The sequence below is a fragment of the Gymnoscopelus microlampas genome, assembly GCF_963454915.1.
Source record: "Gymnoscopelus microlampas genome assembly, chromosome: 20".
Taxonomy (NCBI): Eukaryota; Metazoa; Chordata; class Actinopteri; order Myctophiformes; family Myctophidae; genus Gymnoscopelus; species Gymnoscopelus microlampas.
Window position 1 is genome coordinate 9,249,100 of NC_139957.1, and position 20,672 is coordinate 9,269,771.

The window sequence follows — 20,672 nt, forward strand, 5'->3', positions numbered from 1 at the left end:
GACATTCTCCAGACTACACACTCTCCACAGACTTTTACCACTGCACAAGGACTTTCCAGAACCGCTGATCCCCCCCCATAAGCCCATATATGGGTATGCCCATATATGGCCATATACTGATAACATAACAGGTAGACAGACAGAAACAGAGATATCCACCAGGGTTGCCAGATCTGCTTATTATAATTTCCCCGCAATATTTTTTTTGGAAAATAGCCGATCTACAAGCTCACAACGCGTCGCATCGCGACGCGTTGTGAGCTTGTAGATCTGCTATTTTCAAATAGCTGATGTATATGTCAAAGTGCTCGTTGGGGCCCATAGTCGCTTCTTTTGGGCTGGTTTTCCTAGACCTGGTTGCTTGTTTCTCTCAGAGAATCTGGCAACACTGATATCCATATATGGCTACAAAAGGCACACAGACAGATAGACAGTTATAACGGGTACTCGGTCTGGTATTATTTAAGAGACCTCAACGAGAACGAGAATACATCCCAAAAGTGCATTTGCTATACGAGTATAAGAAAAATTAAATGGATCTTCCAGGGGGCATTTGGTTACATTCGATTTTACTGTGCATGACACTGATTTAAATTAACACCTTTGGTTAAGAACAAAAGGGAGCTTTGTGATTGCCGTCAACTAGAAAGGTGCGTTAACTCCACCTGTGCATAATTCCATTGTCTCTGTGTGCAATCACGTCTCTCTGTGCATTGAAATGACAGCCAGTCTTTATCATGTCTTTACTGTCATTGACAGTGCTATAATTTCATTCATTCCTGTAGAATTCCACCTCAAAGGCAGACCCTCGGTCTGCAGATAGACAGCTTTGAGAGACAGGAGTTGCATTTGGTGTGTGATTCAAAGGGGGAAAAGGAAACGAAAATAAGGGGAGAATGTAATTAAATGATGCACAGTAACATGAGCCTCATTAGAGGTACTGAAATTGCCCGGGTTGGAAAAACGGATACACATGACAGTGCTCAAATACAAACTCGGGATTTTACAGTGTATACGTACATACACATAAAGATACATTTTAGTGAACATTTTAGAGAGATATGGAAATTTAGATAGTGTGCATGTGTGTTTTTCTACATGTGTCCACGTGACATGTGTTTGTGTGTGTTTGTGAGAAGGCAGGGAGTTGGGAATACAGTAGAGAGCCGGCACACCTGGCTGGTATCGTATACACGCGCATTATCGTCTTTTCGTCAATGTATGGGCGCACAGGGCGACGTGTGTGTATGCTCTCTTAGATCTTCAGATGCACAGATTGCACGTTCCCATCTGTCCTTTCCCATCTGCTGCACCCTCGTCTCTTTGCAAGTCTGCAAAATAATGCCCGCCTGTTCTTTAATGTTGTTGGTTTGCTGCTAGCCCAGTCTTTCTGTCTCCCCATGACACCCCGTTTTCCATCTATTGCTGCTCTATAATCGTACCGACCCGTGCATATCCACCAAGCCTGCAGCTATACTCTAGCTACGGGGTCATGACCTTTGGAGTGACACCCACTCCGGATCACCGATGGCGAGTATAGCAACTTGTCTTGGACTTGTCTCATTTCCAGTGGTGTAATGTAACAAAGTACAGTACATTTACTCGAGTACTGTACTTAAGTAAAATGTTGAGGTATTTCTACTTTACTTACAATGTTACTTCACTACATCTCAGAGGAAAATATTGTGCTTTTCTTCTCCACGACAATTATATGAAAACTTTAGTTATTACTTTACTTTGTAGATCTGTATTATTATTTCAAAACATACATTAACCACTTCAGCCCTGTATTCTGGCTACTTTCAAAAGATGTGTATACATCTTGAACATGTGAAATGGGACATGCTGCACAATGACTAGCCTACTATTACTTTTGTACTTTAAGTATATTTTGATGCCAATACATTTGTACTTTTTGACTCGAGCACATTTTTAATACAGGACTTTTACTCGTTACAGAGTAAATCTACTTTGCAGTATTGATCCTTTGACTTAAAGTAAAACATGTGAGTACTTCTTTCTCCCATCATCGCTGCTCATTTCCAGGGAGGGGAGGAGGAGGAGTGGTGGTGTGGGGGCCGTTTCCATGGCAACAGCTCATCTCTTCCCGTCTTGTCTGTACAATCTGATCTTGTTTATCGAGTCCTTCCAGAAGCAGCTGGATCCATGGAAACAACCCCTGCTGTCCCCCCTCCCTTAAGGAAGCGCTATTGTTGTCTACTTCCTTTCAAATCGGTCATATTCATGTCGTTCCTTTCTTTCTTTAAAAAAAATCCGTTATCTCATTTGATAAATGACTTGTGATTTGCGTTTTTGACTATTGTTCTGTGTAATACATTGAGAATGTAAGGTTCTCTTTTTTTTGTATATTATATAACTGTTAATGTATATGTTGTCTTGGACCTAACAACTAAGGGGATCCATTAAAAAAAAACTATTTAACAAATAAACAAATGAACCGCAGACGGATCTGAATAGAATTTGATCACAAAGGTAACGATTTATTATTTTATTCTCAAACAGTTTTCTTGTGGAATAGGCTCTATGCACAGCAGCCATATTGTGAAGAAATGCACAGGTGTTGCCAATGATACTAATGAAGGCTCCGTTCCATTCTGCTCAAACAGAGTCAGGGTGCTGATGTTGTGCATGTTGGCTCGCTGGAAACACTCTGCTACACCAGTGGGTCTAACGTTGGGGTTCAGGGACCCTCATGGTTCCTTGAGGGGGTTCCAAATGGCCTCTTACGGGTGTGTCACTCTGAGAGTGTACAAATGGAACCAAATGGACCCGTAAGGGTGCATTTGGTTCCATTTGTACACTCTCAGAGTTAGGGTCGTGGACATTACTGTGCTACTCTAAATGGAACAGAGCCTTCGTTAGTATCATTGGTAACACCTGTGAAGGAAGTGATGATATGGCTGCTGTGCATAGAGCCTATTCTGCATGGGCAAAGTAGATAAATACTTTGCCCTGTTCTTCATTGTTGTCGCCCTGCCAGGCATTAGCTATATACCCTTTTTCACCTGTCTCTGGCAACGTGCCCTCAGCTCTACGGTACCTGCTTCTGTAAGCAGTATTCACACCAGGACTCCCCAACTCTTACCCTGGACAGGGAGATTGTAACGATTTTCTGTCTAGGTCCATCGATGACACATCATATTTGGATGATCGGAAGATAGCAATGCTCTGGCGTTGGACCAACAAAATGGGGAGAACTATTGGCTACCATGACGGGAGCAAGGTTAAAGGAGACACACCATGAATTTAAAAAAAATATTTGATATTTAATATCATATGGTGTATGTCCCTCAAACCATTTTCAAAAGGTTTGAGCCTAAATCAACACTCAGATATACTCATCCCAAGTCAATTCTCTCAGGCTTATAAAGCACTTTCAGCTGCAATACCAAAACGTCCTGTTGGGCAGAGGGGTGCTACTGAGCAGAAGTTCTCAGTAGCACCCTGTCAAAATACATGGGCAGAAAGTTTCGTGATGTAAGCAAACTTGCCATTCTGAGATGGCCTGTTCAGACACGCCCATTCTGAAAATCTCTGAAATGAGAATGAATGACTGAATGTTAAAACAAAATATTTTTTGGGGTACAAGAGACACTGGGGAGCCCAAAAAATATATATATATATATAAAAAAAAAAGTGAAATTCATGGTGTGTCTCCTTTAAGCTCGCTTTGTCTCTCCACTTCCACTCGTCCGGCTAGGATGCTGCTCTGCATACCAAGCTTTTACCAAGCTATACACCTCGCAAACACATCCATTTATATTTGTCATGGCACATTACGGTGTTAAATCTGATAGGATAAATGCATGAATGACCGTGAGTGGAAAATAACAAGCTATGTGGCCTGTTTATTGGCCTGCATTAACGCGACCCATTTCCACTGTGTAATAGTTATATCTGTTCCCATGTTATCAAACTGTCATTGACACCATTGCTCAAGATATCAAACTGTTATTTTACAGGGTCTGTTTCCCATACTGTAAAGAAGAAACGGTCCAATTTGATGGTAATTGTCATGCCAGTGGCTGGCTTGATTGGCGTCAATGTAAGTCCAAGTACATTGAGTCCAATGTAAACAGGGCTCATAGCAATCAGTGTCATGCTGTCAGTAATTCCCTCACTGTAAGCTACACCTGGAACACAAACAAACAACATTTGTTTGCGGACATGCTGCTATAACCCGTCTCCTATACAAGGGCTGAATTCATTATGGGAGAGATAGCGGGCATTAATGGAAATTCATAATGCAAGTGTCGAGGGCATACGAAGTTAGCTGAGGTTAATTTCATTCTCTCCCCGCCTCTCTGGCAGCGAAATGCTATCTCCGCTTGCACACTTAAAAGGTGGAGTAAATTGAATCATTTGTGTATAGCAAAGGCATTTGAAGGCCACAAATCTGACAACCAAAGCGCTTAGTAACTTCTGCGAGAGAGACTCGGGGAGTTTGCTTCGGCTGCATTGTACAGAACACAGTTGTATAATTGACCATGATGTTAATGATTGTATTTTGTGCCTGAAAGGGGACCAAACAGCGCCCATTCCTATCTTTTCCCTACTTGTGATAAGTTTAGTGCTACTGCAGATTATTGTTTTGTGGTCTAGTCCATCCATGGGCAACTGGCGGCCCGGGGGCCCCCACCTTCACTTAATGCGGCCCTTAGGTTAATATCGGAATACTGACATATTATTGATTTCAGCTGTAACATGACCCGCTTTAATGACTTCAGTCTATATTAGTAGCTTAATGACTAGTATAACAATTCTATTGTCTTTTCTATGTCCAATGTATTTAAAGTTAACATAAGTATAACTAAATGCATATGAAACTAGAAAAAGTGCTCCTCGGAGCACAGGTCTCCGCCAGGTCAGGTAGGTTATTGTGGCTTCCTGTTGGCGCTATAATAGGCCAATGTGAAAAGGGTGGCATTTCTTCTTAGGCCTTGCATGGCAATCGGACACTGCATTCATGTTTTTAGGCATTTTGTTAAAAAAATGTGTTTTGCTAAATTCGACCTGCTGGTGGCGCTATAACAGGCAAATGTTAAAAGGGTAGTATTTGTTCCTCAACATAGTGTGAATGTGTGTGCAAAGTTTGACCGCAATCGGACGTTGCGTTCATGATTTGCGGCATTTTGTTCAAAACGGGCCACTCCTGCAAACTTTAGATGTGAATTTTAGCCAATCGGGATAGAATATAAAACATCTAACTGATCCGTATTGATCACATGACTATAGAGATCATGTGTGCCGATTTGTGTGAAATTTGGATCAAATCAGAAGGAGTAATGTAAAGAAATATGTTTTACATAAGTCGGCCACCTGGTGGCGCTATAAACGGCATATGTGAAAAATGCAGGGCAAAGGGTTTTCCTTGACCTCTAGGGAGTGCGCATACAAAGTTTTACACAGATTGGTGCAGTTATAGGTGAAAACACAAATGAGGCTGTTATAGCGCCACCATGAGGCTGATTTGAAAAATCTCAAGTGGTATTTCTTCCTCGGCCTAGTGGGAATGTGCGTGCAAAGTTTCACGGAAATTACATGCTGTGTTCATAATTTGAGGCATTTTGTTCAAAACGGAGCAGTCCTGCAAACTTTGGAAGCCATTTTTAGCCAATCCGGATGGAATATGAGAAATCTGAAAGACCCGTTTTGTTTAATGACTATAATAATAATAATAAACTTTATTTGTATAGCACCTTTCATGACATGAAATGCAGCGCAAAGTGCTTTACAGAGCAAGAATACAGTTACAGTTACAACCAATTTAACAATAAAGCAAACAAAAAATAAAATAAAATAAAAGCAAAAGCATAAAACATTAAAATAGGCAATACAGTGAGGACTTAAAAATCAACCAAAGAGTCAGCTAAAAGCAAGAGTGAAGAAATAGGTCTTGAGCTGTGCTTTAAAGCTATCGACAGAGGCTGCCTGTTTTAGGTGTAATGGGAGTTTATTCCACACTGTTGGTCCGTAAAAGCAGAATGCTGCTTCACCGTATTTTTTATATGTCATTTTAGGCACCTCGAGTAGGTCAGCACTTGAAGACCTGAGGGTCCGGTTTGGATCATGTCTCTCTAGGCAGTCATAGAGGTAGGAAGGTGCCAGACCATTTAGAGCTTTATAAACTATTAAAAGAATTTTAAAATCAATCCTAAAAACAACCGGGAGCCAGTGTAGTGAAGCTAGAACTGGAGTGATATGTTCTCTCATTCTAGTTTTAGTTAAAATTCTGGCTGCCGCATTTTGAACAAGTTGTAATCTGTCAGTTGTTTTCTTAGGCAGGCCAGAGTAGAGTGCATTGCAGTAATCAAGCCGAGAGAAAACAAAAGCGTGGATCAGCGTTTTTGCGTATAGAGATACTGTGTACCGATTTGTGTGACGTTTGGACAAAATCTGTAGGAGTACTGTCATAAAATGTGTTTTGGCAAAAGCGGCCTCCTGGTGGCGCTATAACAAGCCCATCTGAACATTTTGGGGCAGAGGGTCTGAATTGGCATCCAGGGAGTGTGTGTGCACAGTTTCGCTGCGATCAAGCCAACGGTGGCAGAGATTAGCTGTCCACAGACGGACGGACAGACAGACAGACGGACGGACGGACGGACGGACGGACGGACGGACGGACGGACGGACGGACGGAGGGTAAAACATACTCTCTCGCCATGCCTTCGGCCTGGCGGAGACAATTAAATAAAAATATTACTTTTCAGGATACCAATTCAAAAGTAGCAAAATAAAAATCAGGATTCCAATTCAAAAATAGCAAAAATAGCTTGTAGATTGGCTATTTTTGCTACTTTTGTGTGACAAAGATTGGCAGTAAAGTAAACCTTCTCTCCATATTCAATGTTTGCACATACATCCAATAGACCCCTGTGCTTTGGAACTATAGACTACAAAAAATATGATTATCAACCCAAGTTAGCAAGCGTGCGATCCTCCTTTGCCATCAGTTCTTGTATTTGAATGGAGCGGTTTTGCAACAACCTAACATTTTGTTCGACAGTTTTGGAGAAAATACAAATAGTACAAAAAGCAGGCATGATAGAATAGTGTCACGGAAATCAAACAGGGAACACGGAGGCCTGGAGCCCAAGCTGTGGCGCCGTTCACTGCCATCCATTCCGCCGCACACTCAAGTTTTCAAATGCTCACAGTATTTTTGACAGTTTGGGTAGAATTGCCAACAGATAGGGAGACGCCATGGAGTCGTGTATACTGTATACACAAAGCAACATGGTGGCCTTATCAAAGTGTCAGTTGCACAATAGCCATGTCCCCAACCAGTGTTGCCAGATTCTGTGAGAGAGAAACAAGCAACCAGGTCTAGGAAAACCAGCCCAAAAGAAGCGACAATAGGCCACATGAGCACTTTACCATGTACATCAGCTATTTGAAAATAAAATCTTGCGGGGAAATTAGGATAAGCAGATCTGGCAACCCTGTCTCCAACGCTGCTCATAACGCTGTGTCCAGTGGTGGAAAATAACTAAATACATTTACTCAAGTACTGCACTTAAGTACACTTTTTGAGGTACTTTACTTGTTAGTATTTCCTGTTTATGTACTCTATGTTTCTATCTTCACTACGTCTCAGAGGCAAATATTTTACTTTTTTACTCAACTACAACTATTTTGTATTTTTATTATTATTAAACGTTTAGTTTTAATAAGGCTGGGTGAGCAGAAAGAACTGCATTTGTCACAGACTGTCCTGGGGGCCAGTAGGCTACTGGATGGCCCGACATTACCAACAGAAATACTATTACTCCTAAATAGTATACCCAGGATAGTTGTGACTAAATACATTTACTCAAGTACTGTGCTTAAGTATGCTTTTGAGGTACTTCTACTTTCCTTGAGTATTTCCATTTTATGTACCCTATTTCTTCACTACATCTCAGAGGCAAATAATATGACGTGTTGTGAGCTTGTAGATTGGCCATTAAAAAAAAAGATATTGTATTTTGAGTATAGTTTGGTGCCAATACCTTTGTACCTTTACTAAAGTACAATTTAAAAAAAATCTGAGTACTTCTTCCACCACTGACAGTGTGTCAGGCATTATGCACTCCATCACAGTACTGGCTTGGCCCTACATTACCAACACGAACACAGTATGCCCCGGATTCCACCACCTGTTCCAGAAAATTAGAAGCAGAATTAAGGTCTCCTGTGCTTTCCATCAAGTTATAATACTATGCTTTTGAATTCACTTTTTTGCTTTTTAAAGGAAGGCCGACGCACACCTCAAAGGTTAGTGACAAGTGCGTAGGACAACCAGGATGGTCCAGATGTTCAGAAAGGGATCTTTCATATCAAATCAAAGAAAGAGGTCACGCACACCATCTGGAACTTGCAAAAAGGATGCTTTTTATAAAATCGATGTTTTGGGTCGTTAGACTTTCATCAGGACAAACAAGTTGCAAGTTCCAGACAGTGTGCCGGACCTCTTTCTTTGATTTGATATCAAAGATCCCTTTCTGAGACTTTACTATTGATGAATTTTCATCAGACACTACTGAATCAGCTCTTTAAGGGGGACTTAAAAGTGACATTTGAGCCAGTAGACTTTAGGTAAGCAGGTAGAGCATTCCACAGTAGCACAGCAGAATAATCTGAATGTATTTTTTCCTACACATGTTTTGTATCTGCATGGCACCAAGTCGGTGGGGCTCCCTCTGGTGGCGTGACTGTGAACATCTCTGACCTTTGTGAGGTAATCGCAGAGATAGTTGCTGAACTGAGTTGTTGACCATCTTCTGCACAACTTAATTAGTGACACCCTCTCTTCTACCCTGAGCCACTTGAGCTGACCACTTGAGCTGACCACTTGAGCTGACCACTTGAGCTGACCACTTGAGCTGGGAGGAGGTGAATCCTGGGATGGAGATGTAAAGTCAACCTGACTCATTTTTTTTTGTGCAGTTTGGAGTATATTTTTGAGGCACCTGGTTATGCGGTTATGCCTGTGTACCATGCATAGCCAAAATGCCATTGAACCAGGGCCTGGTTCACATAGTTGGGCATTCTCACTAGAAACTTCACTGTCTGGTTTATCTTAGAGATAACTTCTCACCTGACAACTTGTTGCCTTGGATATAGGCAAAGTAAGTTAATCTCCTCCTTTGCTGCGACCTCGAAGTCCCCCATGCAGAGGCAAATATTGCACTTTTACTCCACTACAATTATTTGAAAGCTTTACTGTAGTTACTAGTTACTTTTCGGATATAAATTATGATATTATGAAACATGCATTAACCACTTTAGCCCTATTTTATACCTAGGCTATTTGAAAATAGCCGATCTACAAGCTCACAACGCGTCGCGATGCGACGCGTTGTGAGCTTTTACTTGTAACAGAGTAGGCCTATTTCTATATAGTATTGGTACTTTTACTTAAGTAAATAATTTGAGTACTTTTTCCACCACTGACTGTTGATGGGGTGGGGAGGGATCATCGAGGGGCACCGTATGATACCGATACCATCAGCTAAAGTGCTTTCAGCACCTTGACGATGTGAATACATTAAACACAGCCATATCAGTTGTGGTGGAATGGAATAAGAAAGGGGTAGTGCTATTTTTATGTATTCATGCCGGCTCTTCAGGCATAATCCTAAATTGATTATCCTATCCCTTTGCTGCAATGACAAATACGAGACAAACCACCTTCTCAAAGACTCCACCAAGGCTAGAGAGACACACACACACACACTCAGTCTGTCTGTCTGTCTGTCTGTCTGTCTGTCTGTCTGTCTGTCTGTCTGTCTGTCTGTCTGTCTGTCTGTCTGTCTGTCTGTCTGTCTGTCTGTCTGTCTGTCTGTCTGTCTGTCTGTCTGTCTGTCTGTCTGTCTGTCTGTCTGTCTGTCTGTCTGTCTGTCTGTCTGTCTGTCTGTCTGTCTGTCTGTCTGTCTGTCTGTCTGTCTGTCTGTCTGTCTGTCTGTCTGTCTGTCTGTCTGTCTGTCTGTCTGTCTGTCTGTCTGTCTGTCTGTCTGTCTGTCTGTCTGTCTGTCTGTCTGTCTGTCTGTCTGTCTGTCTGTCTGTCTGTCTGTCTGTCTGTCTGTCTGTCTGTCTGTCTGTCTGTCTGTCTGTCTGTCTGTCTGTCTGTCTGTCTGTCTGTCTGTCTGTCTGTCTGTCTGTCTGTCTGTCTGTCTGTCTGTGTGTGTGTGTGTGTGTGTGTGTGTGTGTGTGTGTGTGTGTGTGTGTGTGAGAGAGCTTATTTTCTAACCAAGACATTCAGGAAACAGCAATGCAGTTCAATGCAATGTGGACATGAGGATATAGTTCCCCCAATGCATCCACTCAGGATCCATAACATTCCATGTTATGGGTGCTTGTGGTGTTGATGATTTGTGAAATACCCCCACAGCTTTTTTTGTGATTCTGTAAAACTTGCTCAGAGGCATATAGGGAGTATCTGCTGAAAATACATACAATTTAATGTGCTGGCCGGTTGTCACAGGATGTGTGAAGCACAATACTGCCATCTGATGGAAAAAGGATGTATATGGATGCTGGGAGAAATTAAATTAGCAAAGATGGGCATCATTTTGATGGTTGTTTTATACCTGGAATGGGAATGGATCATCTTTCAGTATCCACTGTTATTAAGTCCACAGGAGGTGGTTTGATATGAGAGATTTCTGTGGTGGTCTGGTCTATTAACCACAAAAAGCAGTTTGAATACACAATCCCCTCTTTTCTACCAGTTTGGTTTAGAACTCAAGCCTTCTCAAAATGCTTTAAAGCAGTGTTTCTCAAACTTTTATATTTCAAGGACCCACCCTAACCCTGACAGCATACAAATGGAATATGTATATGTATGTATGGGTATTCATGGGGAATACCCATATTAATAAGACATACCGGTATATGTTGCAGAGAATTGTAAGGACTGTATGATGAAACTTTGATGATGGAGAGGGCCACTATATTTCCACACTCACTCCAGAGGGCCACATTGCATATTACTGTCGGGCAGACACCTCTTATCTCCGTATTTAAACTTTTTTCGTAAATGAATGCTGTGCTTCGCCATTCTATGTCAAACTAAAGTAGCAAAAGTAGCCGACACGTTTTGAGCTTGTAGATCTGCTATTTTTGCTACTTTTGAATTGGAATCCGGATTTTTATTTTGCTATTTTTGAATTGGAATCCTGAAAAGTAATATTTTGTATTTAATTTCATATGCATTTAGTTATACTTATGTTAACTTTATGAACTTAAATACAAATACATTGGACATAAAAAAAGACAAGTCACTAGTCATTAAGCTACTAATATAGACTGAAGTAATTAAAGCGGGTCATGTTACAGCTGAAATCAATATGTCAGTATTCCGATATTAACCTGCGGGCCGCATTAAGTGAAGGTGGGGGCTGCATGTGGCCCCCGGGCCACCAGTTGCCCATGTATGCTCTAGAGACTCATCTTGGCTGAATTTCACAAGGCCACAATAAATCTTCCCTCACTTTACCCATTATGTATTTATAGTTATAGTTAGTTAGTTAGTTAGACATTTGCAAATAGACAAAACGGAAGAAATAAAATCTGGAATGATGACATTTAGGTTTTTCATGGGTGCCCTACCTTATTCAATCAAGTGACTGGCATAATGTATACTAACATTCATATATATTAACCATAAACTCCATCAACTTAAATCTCAGCAGTAGTATAGGGACTAAAGCCAGGTTTTAGACTTTCCACATTGCAAAGTTATTCAATTTGCGAGTCATTTTCCTCCCACCATCCCATTGTCCCAATCACATTAAGTTTGTCATGTCAAATAAAACACATCTTGACAATTTTGTAATTACACTTTTCTCCCCCAGCGCAGAGCACCTCGAAGGCTGTTGAGAGAGGCTCACGTTGTTCCTCTTGACACGTCACAGCATGATTATACAGCTAAGTTGTGACAAAAAAAAGAGAAATTACAGGTCAGGGTTCAGGGACTCAACACTTTTGATTAAGACTCAAAGGGGCCCCAGGGCCAAATATCTTTTTGACTTCATTGTACATGAGTGCGATGAGAAAATAGCCAATCTATATCTTTTTTGTCTCAGCCAGACCGAAAGGCATGGCGAGAGAGTATGTTTTACCCCCTGTCCGTCCGTCCGTGTGTCCTGTCCGTCTGCGACCAGCTAATCTCCGGCACTGTTGGCCCGGTCGCTGCGAAACTGTGCACACACACTCCCTGGATGCCAAATCAGAACCTCTGCCCCAATTTTTTCACATGGGCCTGTTATAGCGCCACCAGGAGACCGATTTGTGCGAAACCCATTTTTTTTATATTACTCCTACAGATTTTATCGAAACGTCATGCAACGTCATGCAAATCGGTACACAGTACCTCTATAGTGATCAACACGGATCTGTCCGATTTCCCATATTCCATGCTGATTGGCTAAGGTTGGCTTCCAAAGTTTGCAGGATTGGTCCGTTTTGAACGAAATGCCTCAAATTATGCACGCAGCTTGCGATTTCCGTGAATTTTCACACACACATTCCCACTAGGCCGAAGAAGAAATGCCACCCTTTTCACATTGGCCTGTTATAGCGCCACCAGCAGGTCTAATTTAGCAAAACACATTTTGGAACAAAATGCCTCAAATCATGAATGCAGTGTCCGAAGAAATGCCACCCTATTCACATTGGCGTCCGCCACCAGGAGGCCACAATAACCTACCTGACCTGGCGGAGACCTGTGCTCCGAGGAGCACTTTTTCTAGTTCCCCCTTATTTTTTTTGGGGGGGGGGGCTATAATGACGAGCCCAAAATAGAGATGCAAGGTTGAAAGTGGAAGATTCATATCTGTAATCAAGCAGGCACGATGACAGTCATAATCTGAATCCACGGTAGACCTGACTACAGCGGAACAGTTTTGTCTGTAAAGTTATTGCTATTATTATCCCAATGTGGCCACTTCCACATGGGACACGACAGTTAAGATTTTGCCCAAATGCTGTACCTGAAAGCAAGTGTCTGGTGTCAACTGAGTATCAGCTAGTTTCCAGGTGGCATATGGACAATCACCTGACTATTTGCGGAAACAAAAGAGGCGCGGAAGAAACTCGCATGCATTCAAGCTTGCTCATTTAGCATGCAAATGTATGCGTACTGTAATTAATTTGCCATTAATCCATTTAGACCGGGAACGCAGCTGTGTGGCATTTTAAGATTTCTTTGGGCTATTCAAAAATAGCAGATATACAAGCTCATAGCGCAGCACAGTGTGCCGCGCTATGAGCTTGTAGATCTGCTATTTTTGAAAAATTGTGAACACTTTGTGCAAATCTTTGAATATATGTATTTTTTTTTAAAGCGAACATTAACTAAAATCTTTGCTTCTGGTGATCTCTGGAACAAGATATTTTGAGATATATATATATTTTTTTAATATTCTAAATATTTTTCATGTAAAAAAAAACAAAAAAGGATTTAGAAAACATTTTTAGAATCGGCCTCAGGTCTTAATGGGTTAAGTCTGAATTGATGTCCCCTTTCTGATGCAGACAGCCGAGCTATAATTGCCCATGGACTTGCGTTCGCAGCTCTGCTTCATTACAGCAACAGATGCTCATTCAGCAGAGCAGCGTCAGGTTGACAGGTGTCAAGTGCGTCTCCAAAAGTGGCAGCCTGGTGTTCTACTGTTGTGATGATGTAAAGATTAGTGCAGGGGATTGTTGTGTCATCGTCAGTAGACGACCACAACAGGAATAAATGGGGATAACCATGTTGTGTGATAAACAAAGCAATCTGTTCAAATAAGTAAACTATGAAGCAGTGGTGGAAAAAGTACTACATTTCTTTACTTAAGTAAAACTACCAATGCTGCAATATAAAAATACTCCGTTACAGGTAAAAGTCCAGAATTCAAAATGTACTTGAGTAAAAGTACAAAAGTATTGGCATCAAAATGTACTTAACGTATCAAAAGTAAAAGTACTAAATATTTGAAAATAGCAGATCTACAAGCTCACAACGCGTCGCGATGCGACGCCTTGTGAGCTTGTAGATCGGCTATTTTCATGTATAAAATAGGGCTGAAGTGGTTAATGTATGTTTTATAATGTAATCATTTATATCTGAAAAGTAACTAAAGTTTTCAAATACATGTAGTGGAGTAAAAGTACAAATTTGCCTCTGAGATGTAGTGGAGTAGCAATAAAAGTATTGGAAATTGGAAATACTCAAATAAAGTACAGATACCTCAACATTTTAATTAAGTACAGTACTTAAGTAAATGTACTTAGTTAATTTCCAACACTGCTATGAAGTAACCGAATGCTTTGATTTCCCAGGGCAGCAATACTCTTTGTACTGTAGTTTTAGGCTCGTAGTTCTAAAAGATGTAGTCAAACCACACCTTACCAAAAATCACCAATACCTCAAATGTATATGTGACTGACAAAAAGAGGATATTTTAATTTGACATTGAATCATATTCATATCTTCAGTGAAAACATTATAAAGTAAAGATACAAATTGTTACTCTTTTATATAAATCACAAACAAAACTAAATGCATTCATTCAGTTCTTTCGTCTCATTAGCGGCCCTGTTCGGCATATTGTATGGTTGACGAGCATCTGTGGCCAGACTTATTACAATATACTCCTCAAGCCCATCTGCTGGATCTAGGATGGAGTTATGCACAGCGATTTAATGCAGGGCCAGTGGATGAAGCCACATCCTAGATGTTACAACAGCTGTGCAAGCTTTGTGTATGGCTTTTTGTTTTGTAATAGAGCACCGAAGTCTGACGTAATTTACTCATCCTACCTGGTTTGCGGTTTATTTCCCCCATTCAGAATCCCCATAGACTTGTTTAATATCGATATCCAATGAAATCGACAGGAAGTGGAAAACACACAGCCTAGGAAACAGGCCTATGCACAGCAGCCATATTGGAAAGAAATCGGGCCTCTTCATACTTCCTTCACAGGTGTTACCAATGATACTAATGAAGGCTCTGTTCCATTCTGCTCAAACAGAGACAGGGTGCTGATAGTGTGCATGTTGGCTCACTGGAAACATTATGCTACACCAGTGGGTCTCAAAGTGTGGTCCAGGGTCCCTCATGGTTCCTTGAGGGGGTTATAAATGGGCCCTTGCAGGTGTGTAACTCTGAGAGTTATGGGGGTCCTTGAAATTAAAAGGTCTGAGAACCACTGTGCTACACTAAATGGAACAGAGCCTTCATTAGTATCATTGGTAACACCTGTGAAGGAAGTGATAACACGGCTGCTGTGCATATAGAGCCTATAGTGGGGGTTCACATTTTCTTCACACGTTTCCTGGGTCTCTGGTTGAAGACGGGCGAGGTGCCTATCAGGGAGTCGGGCGAGTGCGAGGCGGAGCTGGCGTCTGACGCCGCGCCTCCAGGAGACGGCGCCATGGCTCCTCCCGACTCGCTCATGGTGGACATGGGACCCCCTTCCTCGAACACGTCGCCCCCGAGGACCCCGTGGTGGTGGTGGTGGTGGTGCCCTGAGCCTTGGCCCTCCTCCCCATCTTGAGGCTCCATTTTCACATGTGGCCACAAGGGAGAATTAGTGCCCGCGCCGCCACCTTGATGAGAGTGGGGAAAAGAGAGAGAGACGCAAGAGTAGAATTAATATGAATGAAGAGTGAAAATAAATGTGCCAACTTATCAATGGGCCACTTAAAGGGATAGTTCACCCCCAAAATGACTTTTTTTTTGTTTAGTCACTCGATGGAGACTTGAATTCATGGATATTTTTTTGTTTTTGTCGCATTCCTAAGCCAATAATTTGATGACCGGCAGCGGTTCCGGATGTCTTTGTGTCTCCTACCAGAACCACTGCCAACCGGTCCACTGGTCATTCAATTATTGGCATAGGAATGCGACAAAAAAAAAGAAATACCCATGAAGCCAAGTCTCCATGTTGTGACTAACGATAGAAAAAAAAGTATTTTTTTGGGTGAACTATCCCTTTAATATAGAATATATATTAAATTATTGGTCAGGCTCACGAACACCTCTTGCATAATTAGTGTAAATTATGAATGAATCTTAATGTAAAGGCTGGTCTAACCAGAGGCATGTGGCGATTGGTCAGCCTCCAGACCAGAGGCAAGTCTCTCGCCGTGGGCCCCCAGAACCCCCATGGGAAGGGCCTGATCACCGGAGGCCAGGTCTGCTTCGGGCTCCTCGCTGATGGGGAAGGAGATGTCGCTCATGGGCTCCTCTTTGATCTTTGGGGGCTTTGAGTCCTCCAGGGCCTTCTCTGGGTTCACCAGACGCTCGTATTCTTCCGACAGATCCTTGCTGACCTGAAGATGGACAATTACTACAGTATTATAATCAAAAAGGTACCCGTCTCGTAGGTAGGGTCTGGTGAACACAGAAAGGTTGATTCCTAGCTGATTAACTCAATGACGTATTTGTTTCAAGCATTTTTTGACTATTATGTGGTTTACACTATACATTTACAAAGTTTGTCTTTCCGTCTTCAATTACAGGCAATGTAAGGAATGAACATACCAAGTGCCGCGCTACGAGCTTGTAGATCTGCTATTTTAGAAAAATTGTGAAAATGTGTGCAAATATTTGAATATATATATTCTTTTAAAGCAAACATTAACTCAAATCTTTGCTTCTGGGGGTCCCTGGAACAAAATATTTTGAGATGGGGGTCTGCGGCCACTGATATAGAAACATACGTTTTTGCAGAATCGGAACCTCAGGCCTCAATGATGGGTTAAATAAATTCAGATCATTTGCTTTCTTTCCGAATGCAAAAGATATTTGGGAGCAGGAACAAGTACAAGACGGAAGACAAACCAGAGATCGACAATCTGAGAAGAAACTCCGTTTCAGGTGGCATTTCTACTCAAAAATAAATATTGATTCACGTAAAAGAAATCAAATGAAGCGTTGGTTCTCAAAGTGGGGTCCGGGGACCCCCAGGGGTACTTGAGGGGGTTCCAGGGGGTCCCCAGCAAAATGTCTTAATATAGCATCACAATAATTATGACCTTTTATACTTTGGCTATTCAAAAATAGCAGATCTACAAGCTCATAGCGCGGCACCGAGTGCCGCGCTACGAGCTTGTAGATCTGCTATTTTTGAAAAATCGTGAAAACGTGTGCAAACCTTTGAATATATATATATTTTAAAGCGAACATTTGTAACTCAAATCTTTGCTTCTGGGGGGGTCCCTGGAACAACATATTTTGAGATGGGGTCCGCGGCCAGATACATATCATTTTGGGGGTCCTTGACATGAAAAAGTTTGAGAACCACTGAAATGAAGAACCAAAAGAAAAAACAAAACAAAGATCCTCACCTGGAGCATGTAGCTGTGGTAGTCTTTGATGCGAACCTGCCAGAAGCGCTGCAGGGCCAGGACGCTGCCGATGCCCACCTCGTGGAACACCTGCTCCATCACGTCCGGGAAGGGGCTGGCGCCGAGGCGCGCCTCCCGGTCCACGGCCACGCGCAGCAGGCGGCTGAGGCGCAGGTAGTGCTCGTGGACCAGGTCGGTCAGGGTCTCCAGCACGCTCTCCTGGGCCGACTCGAAGCCGGCGTGGGCCAGGACGGTGGCCACCGACTGGTACAGGAGCTGCCTGCAGGACGGCCAGCTCAGCTCGGTGACCGGCTCGCCTTTACCCCTTTTAGGAGGGAGGAGCGATGAGGGCAGACGTTAACTTAAAACAGAAATTATAGCAGTGACATTAAAAAGGGATAGTTCACCCCCAAAATGACTTTTTTTTCCTATCGATTAGTCACCCCATGGAGACTTGAATTCATGGATATTTTTTTTTTGTCGCATTCCTAAGCCAATTATTTGATGACCGGCAGCGGTTCTGGTAAGAGACACAAAGAGTCTCCTTTGTTTCTCCTATCGGAACCGCTGCCTACCGGTCGGCTAGTCATCAAATTATTGGCTTAGGAATGCAACAAAAACAAACAAATACACATGAATTCAAGTTTTTTGGGTGAACTACATACGGAAATGTATATAGGGCTGAAGTGGTTAATGTATGTTTTGTGATAATAATCTAATTCTGCAAAGTAACTAAAGCTAAAAAAATCAAATAATTGTAGTGGAGTAAAAGTACAATATTTGCCTCTGAGATGTATTGAAGTCGAAGTAAAAGTATTGAAAATGGGAAACGCTCCAGTAAAGTAAAAATTCCTCAAAAGTGTACTTAAAGCACGGTACTTGAGTAAATGTACTCAGTCACTTTACACCACTACTCACTTATAGAAGTCGCTCTCGGGGTCGCTGTGGCGAAGCTGAAAGGGCTGGCGCGGCGCCTTGCTGTCCAGGGGCAACAGGTCGTCGGGCATGGCGGGCGGCGTCGGGGGTCGCAGGGGCAAGTTGGCCTCCGCCTCCTCCGTCTTGCCCCCGCCCCCTTCGGAGGAGGGCGGCGCCGCCGCCGCCGCGCCCTGACCCTGGCCGGCGCCGGCCAGCAGGCCGCGGAGGCGGCGGGCGTGCTGGCACAGCTGCACCGTGTGGATGGTGAGGCTGCAGGGCTCCGAGGGGATGTCCAGCATGGTGGTGGGCCGCGGGCGCTGCGCCGACGGCTGGTGCAGAGGCGGGTCCTGCATCTCCACCGAGCGGAACTCCCGCTGGAGCAGGTCGAAGGAGCTGCCGCGGCTCGGCGGGGCGCACCCCGCCGGCCCCGGGATCTCACCCCAGTATCGCATCATGATGTTGTTGATGTTGTTGTTGGCCGCCGCGGGTCGCCCATACGCGTTCGGGTCTGGGATATATGAGGAAGGCAGTGTGTGAGCACATAAACTAGCATTTGTTTTAAATTGTTCTATTGTGTTTTTTATTTCTTGCTTTAACCCATTTTACCCTTTAAGACCTGAGGTGATTCTTTAAAAAAAATCTAAATCCTAACAGTTTTTTTTCTCCAAGATTTTTCAAAAATAGCAGATCTACAAGCTCATAGCGCGGCACTCGGTGCCGCGCTATGAGCTTGTAGATCTGCTATTTTTGAATGGCCAAATAAATCTAAAGCGACACAGATGCGTTCCAGGTCTTAATGGGTTAAGACCTGGAACGCATCTGTGTCACTTTTTCATTTCGTATATATATATGATGTTTTTGCATATTATTAGTTTGTCTTTAAATGTTTCGATGAATTGAATACACAGGACCCCAACGGAAACAAGCCATATAGTGCTTTCTTGGGTTTAATACTTTTAGCATACTTATGTATGGAACTGTACCTATGTGCTTTTGCAAACTGTTAAGTATTCAATCAATCAATCAATCAATCTGTGGGACAAGTCCCAACATTTCACTGCTTGTAAAACGTCTTGAATCTTGAAAAGCATCAGAACCTGATGTGAGTTTTGCATTTCAAATATGACGACCTTTTTATGTTTTTGATCAGCATTCAGTCAACTATATTTAATTGAATATAAAGTTTAATCATGCTATAAACTGTCGGATTGTCGGCTGTCAAAAACGAATTATAAACCAGACTCGATTACACTTCAGCTGGACAATTTCCACGTCAAACCAAAGTTATACACTCTAATTAGCCGCAAGCCCCTATTTTTAATATCTGGAACGTAGTTGCAATACAAAACATATATGAAAAATATATAATAGACATAGCTCATAACATGTCTATGGTGGATTTTTATGAAACAAAAACGTTGCAGATAGAAAGAGGATAATTCAAGCTTTCCGTACAGCTGCAATGTTGGTGAGTTTAACGTCTTCTAATACATTGGTTCTCAAAGTGGGGTCTGGGGACCCCCAGGGGTCCTTAAGGGGGTTCCAGGGGGTCCCCAGCTAAATGATGGACAGGAACCAAATGGACCCTTATGGGTCTGTAACTCTGAGAGTGTACAAATGGAACCAAATGGACCCTTATGGGTCTGTAACTCTGAGAGTGTAAAAATGGAACCAAATGGACGGGTCCATTTGGTTCCATTTGTACACTCTCAGAGTTACATTAACATTGATTTTACAATATAAATTGGGGTCCCAGAGGTATAAATGCCATTAAATGGGGGTCTGTAGCCCTAATGCATGTTAAACTGGGGGTCCTTGAAATTAAAAATTGAGAATCACTGCTAGAGAGCCGTAAAAACCTTCTCTTATGGGGGTCCCTGGCTTATCTTTTCAAATGGGGATAATAAGAGTCAATTTGGGGGTCCTTGACATGAAAAAGGGTTAAGGGTTGGTATTGCAACTCTAGATTCCAGATATTAAAAATAGGAGAGTTGCTTGCGGCTACACTCTACTAGCCTTGGATCAAGATGTATTTGATCGATTTGGACATTTTATGTCAAAATCGATTGAAAAATAGTCTTGGTTCAAGGCTAATACTGTATAAAATGCACATATAGGCCTAAACGTAGAAGAATTAAACACTCACATTATTGCAGAGGGAAATCAAACGATATGCATCCATAAATAGCTTTCCGATCAGAAAGAGACTCCGTGATGACACATGAACGACTTGTAAACGTTCCGTAGCAAACGAAGTACTTAGCCATGGATCCAAGACGGTCCGTCGTGGATGAACTTCAAAATAGTGTTTGCACTTTATTCCATTTTGGCCCGTACATCTACATCAACGTTCAAATTTCAAATATATAGTACTTACTCCATGGACACGGATGTTATGATTATGTACGGGCCCTCAT

At 42.3% G+C, this 20,672-nt stretch overlaps 1 protein-coding gene across 1 annotated transcript; it reads right to left on the reverse strand.

The window, feature by feature from the left end:
- Positions 1 to 14,426: 14,426 nt before the first annotated feature.
- Positions 14,427 to 20,446, reverse strand: supt7l (SPT7 like, STAGA complex subunit gamma). Its single transcript, XM_084045494.1, has 5 exons — positions 20,402 to 20,446; positions 18,259 to 18,763; positions 17,341 to 17,665; positions 16,086 to 16,323; positions 14,427 to 15,597 (listed from the first exon to the last, which is right to left on the reverse strand). Exons 2-5 carry the CDS (start codon positions 18,708 to 18,710, stop codon positions 15,302 to 15,304), a joined length of 1,311 nt encoding a protein of 436 aa, XP_083901620.1. The 5' UTR covers positions 18,711 to 18,763; positions 20,402 to 20,446; the 3' UTR covers positions 14,427 to 15,301.
- Positions 20,447 to 20,672: the final 226 nt, after the last annotated feature.

Excerpts from the sequence above, each read along its gene's own strand:
- supt7l (XM_084045494.1), bottom strand. The coding sequence starts at position 18,710 with ATGATGCGATACTGGGGTGAGATCCCGGGGCCGGCGGGGTGCGCCCCG. Across the intron at positions 17,666-18,258 it reads CCCGAGAGCGACTTCTATAA|GGGTAAAGGCGAGCCGGTCA; the intron begins GTGAGTAGTGGT and ends CCCTCCTAAAAG. Across the intron at positions 16,324-17,340 it reads ACCACAGCTACATGCTCCAG|GTCAGCAAGGATCTGTCGGA; the intron begins GTGAGGATCTTT and ends GTCCATCTTCAG.